Genomic DNA, 12809 nt, shown 5'->3' with positions numbered 1-12809 from the left:
ATGTTGATCAACTATTTGAGAAAAATCAAATTGTGAGTGTACTGTTGAAAAAACTTACTCAAAAATTTAATTTATTATTTATACCTCACAACACTCCCCCACCTACTTCAACTTTTTTTTGCATATTTTCATTTGAAAACCCATTCAATTGACCAATGTTTGACGTACAGTGAGCGGCAATCTCACAAAAATGTAGATATGAATTTTAGAATAATAATGAAATTTCAATATTGAAAAAAAAAAATACTTTGTGAAAGGTAAAATGTTCTTGAATTATTCCATGATTACGAATGTCCAAATGTTCAACGTGGGTGGAAATACATGCATTAATTCAACAGCAACAAATTCCCGAGACACACCTGCTTTGTTTCTGATACTATCCCGGCGAGGCGTTGGCAGACGAAGGAGCTCAGACTTATTTTCTAACATTGTTTTGACATCCTTCAATAGAAGTTTCCCGATTTGTGTGTCGGTCACTATCCGTAAATATCCATTGATGAAGGAACAGCTTATTACAATTATCGATTATCGACAAAAGACCTGGCAGGATAAACATGTAAAAAGTGCCCCAAACCTTATCAACAGCAACCCTAACAAACCCTATCATCTTATCCATAGGTGTTAGGATCTGGGGTACACTTCATCAGTGTTTCCACATTTTCATCTGTACCAGAAGGGAAAAAAAAATCTTTTCCATCTGTACTTTTTATTAAAAAAATCTGTCATTGTAGAGAAAAATCACGAAATATGAAAAAATACTTATTTATTTACTACAAAATATTATATTTACTTACTAATTTTATATCTAGATTTACTTATTACAAATACAAAAGTCGAATTCTATGTACATAAACATTTGCTAGCCTCAAATCACTCGTGTGTTTGATGATGATTATACATAGTCTTTCTAAATTTAGATCGCATTCTATCATTCAATAAAATTTACGATAGAAATTTCACACGCGGAAAAAATCAGTACCAATCTGTACTTTTTGACGACAATCTGTAATCTGTACCAAAAATAACGAAAATTGTGTACCTTTCCAGATAAATGTCTGAAGGGCCTCCACGAATACAATAAACCGCGAAACCCGAGGGTTGTATGCGTCTCTGCCCGTAAATCAATGCTATGGTGTGAAAAAATTATTTAATTTTTTTAAAACCTTTGAGAAAAAGTTCGAATAAATTCGAATTGGATTTCGGTGAATCATACAGAGATTCAATAAGGTTGTTGAAATATCTTATTTGGTCCACTATAAAATATTTTCTATAGAGCTGGTGATTTAGTTTGGGACACTTTTACTTCTTGACTCAACCGGGTCCATTGTTACAATTTTCGAAATTATTTCAAATTTTCAATGATCATTCAAAATATTACCTGATAAAAGTAACGCACTGATTTTTCACCATCGAATGCTTCCAGGTGTGCTTGAATACGATCTATGTTTGTAAACGCATCTGCTGAATTCTTGTGCTCTGATGCGAAGGATATTTTATGACATGGAACTACTCTTTCGTCGCGATGAAGTTGTATAATACTCAAATATTTTTAAATATAATCTTTGCAACTAGTAACTAAATACACGCGCGATACGAATATCTAATGAAAATTATTCCATTCATCAACTTCCTCTAGCAACCATAAATCGGAACTATCACAAACCCAACAAGCAAATATCGCTCATCCAAGAACAGAGTAAAGACAATGGTGACATATTCCGCATAATGCCGCCACCGTACAACACCATGCAGCTCCCTCCCACATTCCCACAATATCAAGAAGCAGAAGAATATCTTCCGATGTGGGGGCCAGGATGGTAGCAATGATGCAATTGAATCCGCGTCAAATCGATTGTCGCAATACCGACGCACGTTGACAACGGCGACGACGGAGCGATCCACCGTCGATCCCTTCGATCCACCCTGCTGCTGCCGTCCTAGTTCCAAGCCCGCTGTCGGTTTCAATCTCACCTTTCGGTTGCCGCTTACCGGCACGCAGTTGGACGACTGACATCTTCGGACCAACTGCTGTTGTTTTTTTATTTATTGCCGGGATCAGTATGTAAATTATTGGAGATTTTTTCGCTTTTCTCCCGGCTGACTTTGGGATTCGAGATTCCAATCACGTTCCGTTTGAACGCTGCAACGAACGACGCATATCCGAATCCAGACACACACACACACACACGAACGTCCATATTGGTACTCACATGGTATAAGACCGATGACACGTTGTAAAACGATACCCTGCGGATGGTCATGGTGCGGGGGAGGTGTGCGCACGCGAATGGTGCAGCGCCTCTGCCAGGTGATATTTTTAGACGCTCGAAAATCTACGACATCGCTACGATTCACCAAATCGAGGCACCCAAACCCATTGGAATCTAATCGTTCCATCGAGCTGGCGGAATGGATCTAAGGGGACCAACAATTTGTCCTGGTTTCAGCTATCATCATTTATCACTGCCACGCGCTTATTCGATTACGTCCGGAGGAGTTAATTACGTTTGGTCAATTTACTTGTCCTTTTTTTCTCAATGTCTCTCGCTGTTTCCTAATCTTGGCAGAGAAACGTATTTCCTCTGCCGATAGCAGCGCTCAAAATTGGATTTCTTGTTCAATTATCTGATTTTGTTCCTTCGTTGAATTGCATTCTTCGTTTTCGGTGTTTGATAGAAATACGATTATATCGATAGATGGGAGGAAAAATACGTACACACGACGTAAGAACTGGTTTTTTTTTATGAATTACACATAATGTTAAATGACCTTCCGACTCGAATCAAATCGATTACGGTAAACATTCCGTGCTCCAATGCTTTCGTGAAAGCCACCCTCCCTCATGCTCCTTTAGGTGATAAACTTGCCAAAATAGTGTCACTTTGGTTGATTTTATGCGATGCATTTCAGGTCTCATTCCGCCAACGCCCGGAGCCAACAGCTGACAGTCATCTCGAAGGATTTTCAACTTCGGAACAAAGAACCAAAAGCAAAAATTATACGTTAATTACCGTCACCCCAAAACGTCAGCCAAACTCCCCGAGGGCAACCGTAGCGTTCATTGTAAGTTCGGATCGATGGGATGGGTTGATTGACCCCCCCCCCCCCCCGTATAACTTGTTGATAAATGCTGACAGGTTTTTATTTTTGGGGCCACCGTTCGAATTTGTGCCATCGGCATCCATCAAAAGTATAATTATGATTAAAATATTGGAAATGTCTGTAATGCAATTTTGATTTAACGGCAGAGTGAGAGCCCACAACCAAAGCCCAGAGTGACCAGGTATCGTACGTATGTGACGACCACAAGCATTCCCATCCATTGGTGATGGGACGAGGAGAGACTTCGGAAAAAAATGGCTCCAGCCGAAAAAAAAACGTCGCTCCCGGTAATATGTAGATTATTGCGGTTTTGGCTTATGCAAAATTTTCGTCTGAATTAATCGCCGGTGCATATTCCAAATTGTCGGTATAGTTTTTCTGCCTGCCGGGATCGGTTGCAGCTGATTGCTGGTTGTCCCTTTGTCGTCCTCTGTTTGGTCGAGGGATGGATACCATTTTTTTTTTCTGCCAACCGTTAGAGTTCCACCTCTTTCGAACCTCCGGAATGTTCATGCCGTGTCTATCGTGTAGAATTTAAAGTATGCTCCGAAGCCTTCCGGGGGATAATTGGATGAGGTGGTTATACTGAACGATGGTTATCCGCCGGTATGTACAAGTGATTTTCAATGATAACGCCACGAAACTTGATGGTCAAATTTGATAAACTGATGAAGACGTTTCACAAACAATGGATTGGATGATATTATGCGTGTAGGAAGTATCAGTTTTAAAGGGCTCTCGAATATGAGAGTGCTTACAGTGGATAAATAATTTTACTCTAACACAAATAATATCGAATATCGTTCACTCGAATGAAAAAAATATAAAAAAAACCGAAAAAAGCCATATGATTTTTCTAGTAAATCTCCCGCATTACATCCTAAAAAACCAACAAATATATCTACAAACATTAATTTTTTTTCTGCATTTATATGTTTCGTTGAAAATATTAACGTAGGACTTCATCCAATATTTCAATTTTGTGGTCCATTCAATGTTTTCAATGTTTTTTAATGTTAGTATCACTTTAATTAATGGGTGGATTTTGAAGCTTAACACAAATTAATAGGAATATCCATAAAATTTGTCTTACCCAAAACATATATAGTCGAAATAGTAAAACAACTAAACAATCTAGGGAAGGACGGTCACCCTGAGCATGGGTACAATCAAACTCAATGTATACAAAACTGAAGCATTTCATTATGTCAGCATCGGTCTTTAGGATATTCTCCACAATCGCTTACGTTCAAATGAAATTCTTTATGGCGAATTACATCTCTTACAAAATTGGTCATCTTACCCCCGGTATGAGTCAAGCAAGAGTGCCTCGATAATTCTATAAAATATTTAAAATCATTCAATAAGTTCAGAAAATTTTTCCTTTTTTGGCAGTTAGCTTCTATTTCAGGTTGTATTGATCTGACTTTTTGATAATAAAAAGACTCGATAAAAATCATACTATAACTAGTGATTTTTCTTTCACATTCGAGTAAATATTAGGTGCATGAACAGCAACTATTAATCTGAGGGAGCAATGTCTAATGAATATGACGGGTGAGGAACAACCTCATAGTTCACGCTTTATAGATAATTATTGACCAATTCATTAACATGTAGTTTGGCATTATTATGTTGTAAAATGTAAATTATCGTATCTATACCCCCATTTCAGTGGGTTTTTTATGAACTCTTCAAATATATAAAAATAACTGTCGTCCGCTAACTGGGCGAAGAGCGCAGCCCAGTTAACGAATTACGATCGCTGAGTGCGTTGATTTTTCAAACGTCAAAAACACCGAGGGGAACGTCAATGGATGCACTCAAGAACTATTAATTGAAATATATATAGAAGCGCAAAATAAAAATTACACTGAGAGAAATAATTAGTAGATATAATGATTTGATAAATGCAATCAATCGTGCATCTACCGCGCTAATTATTGATTTAGCTACGAGGAGAAATAGGTAATTATATATGTCAAGCAGAACCACGATTCGTAAGCCAAATATCGGCTGCATTTTTCCGGGGAAAATGCAGGTATTACGATTATATCAAAACTTTTATCTCCGTATTGCCTTATAGCAACAATAAAAATTGGTAATGTGAGCTCGTCTAACCACAGTCTTCAGATATGACACATTCAAGTTTACTTATGATATCGAGTAAAATATACTAACCTCTGGTAGGGATGTCCCTTGAATCTGAAATTCATTTTACAAGGAAGGACCCCTGTCTGAAATGTCAAAAAATAAGGAAATTTTCGTAATTTTTTTTCGAATGTTAGGAATAAAGTGAAGTGGGTATTTTGGTTATTGTTTAATTTATATTTGAAGATGTATTTTCCGTTTTTTAAGTGCACGAATAATGATTACTACACTGTTGCCAGCTGGATGCGTAGATGCTGTCTGAAAATCGGTACCCTGCTGGTGGTATCGTTCTGAAGCAACGGTTCTGAAGGAATTCCAATTAAACTTTTGAAACTTTAGGACAATACGTTACATTTAGTGTTAGCGTTACATAGAGGTTTTTAAAAATTCGAAAAATTGCCAAAATGGCGGCCATTTTTAATAAAAATGAATTATTTTTAATGAGAAATCGATGAGCTCATAAAAAATCGAAAAAAGAGATATCAAAAAACCGCTATGTAACGCCTTAGGTAATTCATTTTGGCATGCTGAAAAAAAAAATTCAGCCATATCGGTCGAGTAGATCCTGAGATATCGATACCACCAGCTGGAAAAACATGGTTTCGAGAAAAACGCGTTCAAAAATTCGTACAGCAATACTATATCCCTTGAGATGACCTCAAACTTTTGGCTATAACTTTACAACGAAATCAATTATCGAAAAATTCTTTGTCGAAAAACGGAACAATTCAATGTTACCGCTGTAGAACATTGTACGTGTTGTTTTTGTAGAAAATTTGTTTTTTTTTTCTATATTTGTAATTAATCGTATATTCGTATGATAATAGTCGAATAAAATACATATACTCATCGTTTATTTATCCAAACTAATTCGCAAGCATTTGCCAAGTATGTATATGTTAGTTAGGTGTGTCATCTACCACCCGAAATTTCGGATAAATGATGATGTATATACGCTGGTTATACGATTTAATGTTCACTGAGTTCTTCAATAAGTCTTCAGTTGGTCCTCTTCATCTATTGCACAAATATTGTGCCAGTGAAATTTATCCAATTCTTGTGCAATTCAAACACTCCAGACGGCACCGGCAACAAAATACCAGCGCTGATATGCTTAACCAACTCGCCAATCATTCTGCAGCAAAATGTTTCGAGCGTGGAAGTGAATCCAACTGCGATTTGTGCCAGCATAAACAAGTTACCAAGTCCGAAATCCTGAAAGCCGGATCGATGTTGAGCCGATATTCTGCTATAAATTTTGACACTTGGGTTTACCATTTACTCACGTAGAATGTACGAATAGTTAATACGGTAGAAAATGACTATCGAATTGGCACTAGGTACTATAAGATTTGTTTTTTTTTTTATCTGTATTATAGTGACTTTCAACTCATTTGGCTGGTTCGTCACTTTTACTTCCATTTTTGGAAGAATGTCGGGAGTGAGAATTGAACTCGTGACCTTTAGCGTGAGAGGCATGGATGTTACCACTACGCCATATCGTCTCCCCTATAAGATTTGTTATATAAATACTAATTATTTTTTTCAGTGTATTGATGATTATAGATTCGTGATGCATTGGAGTACCCCTCACCAATGTTGTTGTTTACATTATATTTGACGTTTAACTGATTTTTAACTGGGCTATAGCCCAGTTAGCGAGCGCCCGTATATCTTGTCAACTTCAACATAATTTCCAATTGACGATTTCCTTTTTTCATCGGATGCAGCTCCTGCTAGTTTGGAAGGTTTCTGGCCTTGGGTACGACTTGCATGTTGCAAGCGAACTCGATTATATACTGACTAGATCATACATGATTCGGTTCTATACAGTTTGGAAAAAAATATTTTAAATATTGCTTATTTCAATAAAAAATATAAATTTTCCACGTTGAGGTGAAAAATTATTTGGCTACAATAAGTACTGTCAAGTAAAATCGTGATTTTTGAAGATTTTCGATGAAGACTCATCAGGAATTGTTTAAAATGATATTGCAGCCAAATTAAGAAAAATGGAAGTCGGGTATCAAAGTACAAATTGTAGAACAGTTAGAGAGTTTCAATTTGATTGCTATAAACAATCAAGTTCATTATACAATTTGGGATAAGTTTATTCTAAAATGTAATTTAAAACCACTAATTTATAAATTTCACAGTTAAACAGTTCAACAAGTTTGAATACACCTTAAAAATGTATTAAGAAATGATAATACAAGATATTCTTTTCTGTGTAAATTTTTATTGAGGCAATGTTTATTGACAACCTTTACGACATATTAGCTGGGAGCTGGTAGGGCACAAAGTCTTATCTAGAAAATCAGTCAAATTCTCTCGACACCACTCTTGGACGATATTCACCGTTTGGGCCGGTGCCCCTACATGTTGAAAGACGTAACGATCCTTCCCGTAAATGTCCCGAAGTGCCGGGACCACAACCTTCTCCAGAACATTGGTCTTATAGTACGCGGCGTTGATTTTCACGTTTTTCTCGACAAACACCAGTGGGAGCTTCCCACGCCTTGATACGGCCCCCCAAAACCATCACCGACGCGACGCTCTGGAACCACGGAATGTTTATGTGGGTCGGGGGGATTCTGGCCAACGTCGGCACCCACAGCTGATCATTTTGGAACATTGTGCGGCTGTTGCAAGACAAGGAGTTTCTCATCATAAAACACGAACTCCTGACACTCCCTCGCCGCCTTGATGGCTGCTGGCGTCCTCGCCGGACACAATTTTTTGTCAACTTAGTCAAAAAGAAATTCAATTGACCATATCAACCAGCTTGCATCTCATTCCTATAAGGTTTCTATTGGACCTTTTAATAAATGAATTTTTTGTATGACATTTTTCTTTGGTCTTTGATGACGAATAAATAATGATCGCAGCGCAAATCGAAAGGCAGTTTTTTTTTTATCCTCGCTTATTTTTCGTCGGCCTATTTCCGCCACTTCAGTGCCAATCACCGACATCAGGGAGGCGACTCCACCTGTTCCTACCTATCAGACTCAACAACTCATAAGCCGGGCCAACTTCTTTTACTTCCCCTCCGAAGGAAGACGTAACCAGAGATTTTTCGCCTCAGAAAATCCCAACGACGCCAGCTGGGATTGAACCCAGGCCGATCGGATTGTGAGGCTGTTACGCTAACCACACAACCACTGGCGCCGTCAATTAAGGCAGTTTTGAAAAATCCAATAAATTCTGTATAAGAATAATTTGTTTCTTCGACGACTTATATACATTTTTTTGTAGTGTTTTACAAAATTTGTTGTAATTCTGCGAATATTGCAGTAAGTTCTAATGTTTGCGGACAAATTTCTAGTCAATTGCCCATAACCACTGTGAAAGTTTCATATTGATACGTTCAGCCGTTTTTTCTAGATGTGAATTAGAGAAGCACATCATCGCAAATTGTACCAAAAATACAAAATACAGAAAAACTTGAACAATTCACAACTTTCGTTTGTTTTGTGTGTATATGTAGGGATGTGTATGTATATGTGCGGGTATCATTAATCCTTGCAATCCTCATATCCCTAAATGCAAGAGAACGAAAATTAAAAATTGTTCATTTCATGAGCATATCTAATGCAAGCTAATACCCGATTGCATGCAAAAATGCTACTTGTTACATTGTGGGCGAATGTAAGCGGTTATTAAAATTAGAAAAACCTCCTAATTTTATTCTTTCAAATCTTTACTTGTATTTCCACTATATACATGCAAGGCAAAATAATAACTGGGGATATTTATTAATGATGTTTGTATTAGAAATCGAAAACCACGCGATCCAAGTCCACCACCGACCCGCCGTCGGAAGTAACGGTATCTCGCACGCAAACCTGTGTTCCACTGATTGCCCGGTTAGTTCGAAACATAGGATATGATCCTTTAGCAATGTCCGACCTAGTTTTAGCGAGCGTCGGACGGCATACTTGTGCCCAGTTAATTTTTGTTTTAAAATACAATACCGTGCCACAATATTTCCAGTCTACTACACTTTTTCTGACTGGTTGTTTCGGTTGCAATCGTTTTCTGCGACGATTTATTCCGGGAACCGTTAATACATTGCACAATGTCCCAGGAGATGCATTTAAGTGGAAATTAGCATTTATCTCTATAGATACAGGTAAACATAGCTCGATAATGTTGTAGACCCAGTTATTTAAGACATCTTTGTAGAACAAAGTTTTTTTTCTATCTCTTGAAATAACCGATATAGCGCTTTTTTTCTAAGTTGCATTAGGTTCACCATGAAAAAAAACTGCTTTTTTGCTCTATCTTTCATATTTCAAATTCTACATACAAACTGTCTTCGAAAGACTTTTAGAACATACTAATAGAAACATTTTGCGATGCGGAACTTGTCAGTATCTCAACTTCACTTAAAGTTATTGATATTTCTTCCCAAAAAATACACTCTCTTCAATTGCTTGCCATTCTTTCTGGGATTTGTTGACGGAATTTGAAAGAACAAATTTCACTCTATATAAAATGTGACTTTTAAGGATATGTTATTTTTTGTATTTGAGTAAATTAAAATTGAAATCATGAGTTTTTGGATGGAAACTCATCAGTAATATTGAGCAGATTTTAGATATGGACGAATTCTTCATCGCAAAATATTGGTATTGATAAGTTCTAAAAGTCGTATGAAGACAATTTTGATGTAGAATTTTATTTATAAAAGTTAGAGTAAAATAACTGGTTTTTTCATGGTTACTCTAATGCAACTTAGTTAAAAAACAACTTTGTGGGAGACACTTATTCTTAAGACAAAAACTGTCTTCGTCAAAGTTGTTACATATGATAGAGCGCTCATTTTTATGTCATCAAAAATAGGGTGACTAAAATTGTCGATGAAATAAAAAATCTTACTTTCTTATCTTTATAGATAGAGATAAACATAGTTCGACAATATTGTAGCCCCAATTATTTTAATTAATTTTGTAGAACAAAGCTTTTTTCTATCTTTTAATATAATCGATTTAGCGCTTTTTTCCTAAATTGCATTGGGGTGACCATGAAAAAGCGGTTTTTTTGCTCTAACTTTTATATTTTAAACTCTACATCAAAGCTGTCTTCGTACGACTTTTAGAGCTTATCTAGACCTCCATTTTGCGATGCCGAACTTGCCAATGGTTTAGTCTTACTCAAAGTTATTGATGGTTATTTTTTTTTCACTCAAAAACTCATGATTTCAATTTTAATTCACTCGAACACGAAAAATAGCATAGTTTTGAAAATCTGTTCTGTTCAAATGCCGCAAATAAACTTTGTTTATGTTTGCCCCAGAAAGAATGACAAACAATTGCAGAGAACGTATTTTTTTGGGATGAAATATCAATAACTTTAAGTGAAGTTGAGATATTGACAAGTTCTGCATCGCAAAATGTTTGTATCAGTATGTTCTAAGAGTCTTTCCAAGGCAGTTTGTATGTAGAATTTTAAATATAAAAGTTAGAGCAAAAAACAGTTTTTTTTAATGGTGACCCCAATGCAAATTAGGAAAAACGCACTATATCAAAGATGTCTCAAATAACTGGGACTACAACATTGTCGAACTATGTTTACCTCTATCTATAGAGATAAGAAAGTTAGTTTTTTTATTTCATCGAATATGTTGTTCACCCTATTTTTGACAACATGGAAATGAGCGCTCTTTCATATGTAACAACTTTGTCCACAAGAATACTCTTACGCCTAAATGGCTACTGTGTGAATGTACCATATGTAATGGTATAGAAGGAATACTGGCGAATGGCAACTGTGTAATGTGCTAATTATAGATATATGATAACCATGTGACATGTACACGATTAAAAATTCGGCTCTGTTAGAGCTAAAATGCAAATGAGCCTCAAAAACAAATAAATGGGATAAAAAAAAAAACTTTGTCCAAGACTATTTTTGTCTAGAGAATAACTGTCGAGCTCTAAAAGCTAATTTCCACTTAAATGTATCTCCTGAACCATTGCGCATTGTTTTTTTTTTTGTTTAATCAAGCATATGAAATCAATTTTAATTCGATCTTTATGAATGTTCATAAAAACACAGCTGCAAAATATCGTTGAATATTTTCTTATTCAAACGAAAGTGTCTTGATCGAGTTTTACAAAAACAGTCAGGTTTATTTTACGCGGGGGAAAACCTGGTGAAAATCGCGTAACAAAAAACACGTTAATTCGAAAATCCGCGCAAAAAACTGCGTTAATCGGAAGATCCGCGTAAAAAAAACCATGGCACCTAAAACCCACGTGAGAATCGTGATAGGGTGCGGAATTGATTTCCGTCATAAGCACTTACTACCGCCATATGCTCTGAGGGAGCATGAGGGTGAGATTTGAGCGAATGGAGAGATGTGATATTTCTCAGGGTACTCAGAGCAATGCTCCAAACGATTACGATGATGTAGGAATTGCTATTGACAGAAGTGTTCTAGTGATCATTATTGAATCTTATTTACATGATCGCAAACAATCAATCTAGATCGTAAATTTGAAATTCTGCCTAATTTCCTCCAAGTTATTTTTGTTCTTTTTCTGATATGTTTTTGAGGCATTTTGTGAGGGCAATTCGTTACAAAATAATCTGAGGAATTAAAAATCATTCCTAACAATTAAAACATAATATATAGAGCAGTTTAGTTAATAAATCGTAATCTAAAAAAAATTGTTTCACAAACAAGACAGCAGGGTCAAACGGCGAAGGTTTCCTCATTGCCGAGTCTAACCACATGATCCACGAAACTGTTGGCCAGGAGCTCTCGTTAACATTCGAAGTCTACTGGAATCAATCCACGGACTGCGTTCAGATACGGCTATAAATCGATTCGATAATTAGGGATCGAAGATTGGTTCGAACCGCATAGTCGCCCGTAAAACTGTCGTAGAACTACTAAAAATGGTCCATTATGGTAGCCCTAAAAATTGCAGTATTGCCACATACCTTCAGAAGTATTTGGTTAAGCAAAACATTGAAATAAAGGGTGTGTCACATCAAATTGCATCACGGAAAAAACGCTGTAGAAATTTAATTTTTAGGAATTATATCTTCAGCTTTCGCTTATAATCAGGTAAGAGTGTATAGATCACGTAAATTTGGAAAAATGTCGTCGAACGAAAAAGAGCGTCGTGAATTAATCCTGTGCACTCATTTCGAGAATCCGGAGTTGTCACATCGGGAAATCGGTAAGATGCTGGGAATCGTCCAATCCACAGTCAGCAGAGTACTAAAACGATACTTCGAGAACCTAACCATCGACCGGAAGGTGAAGAACGGCAAAAATGGATGCTCCGTCAGTGAAAAAGATCACAAGCGCGTAGTTAAGCAGTTTAGACGTGATCCGAGAAGTTCGGTCCGGGATGTCGCCAATAAGCTGAATTTGTCAAGTTCATTCGTCCAGCGGACCAAGCAGCGGGAGGGCCTGCATACATACAAGGTTCAGATGGCTCCTAACCGCGACGAAAGGCAAAACATGGTGGGGAAGACGCGAGCCCGGAAGCTGTACACCGAAATGCTGACGAAGCCGCATTGCCTGGTAATGGACGACG

General features: G+C 36.9%; 2 protein-coding genes across 7 annotated transcripts in view; one reads left to right on the top strand and one right to left on the bottom strand.

Moving 5' to 3' along the window:
- Positions 1 to 2011, top strand: part of LOC129773254 (uncharacterized) — a 55247-nt gene extending 53236 nt beyond the window's left edge. Inside the window, exon 2 of the mRNA XM_055776854.1 lies at positions 1753 to 2011. Within this exon, the coding sequence (XP_055632829.1) occupies positions 1753 to 2011 (259 nt within the window). The remainder of the gene's footprint in view (positions 1 to 1752) is intronic.
- LOC129775022 (LIM domain transcription factor LMO4) overlaps positions 1 to 12809 on the bottom strand; it is a 967612-nt gene that overhangs the window by 412846 nt on the left and 541957 nt on the right. The gene's annotated exons all lie outside the window — the stretch shown is intronic.

This window comes from Toxorhynchites rutilus, chromosome 3, assembly GCF_029784135.1.
Source record: "Toxorhynchites rutilus septentrionalis strain SRP chromosome 3, ASM2978413v1, whole genome shotgun sequence".
Lineage (NCBI taxonomy): Eukaryota > Metazoa > Arthropoda > Insecta > Diptera > Culicidae > Toxorhynchites > Toxorhynchites rutilus.
This window is presented reverse-complemented; position numbering and strand designations above follow the sequence as displayed.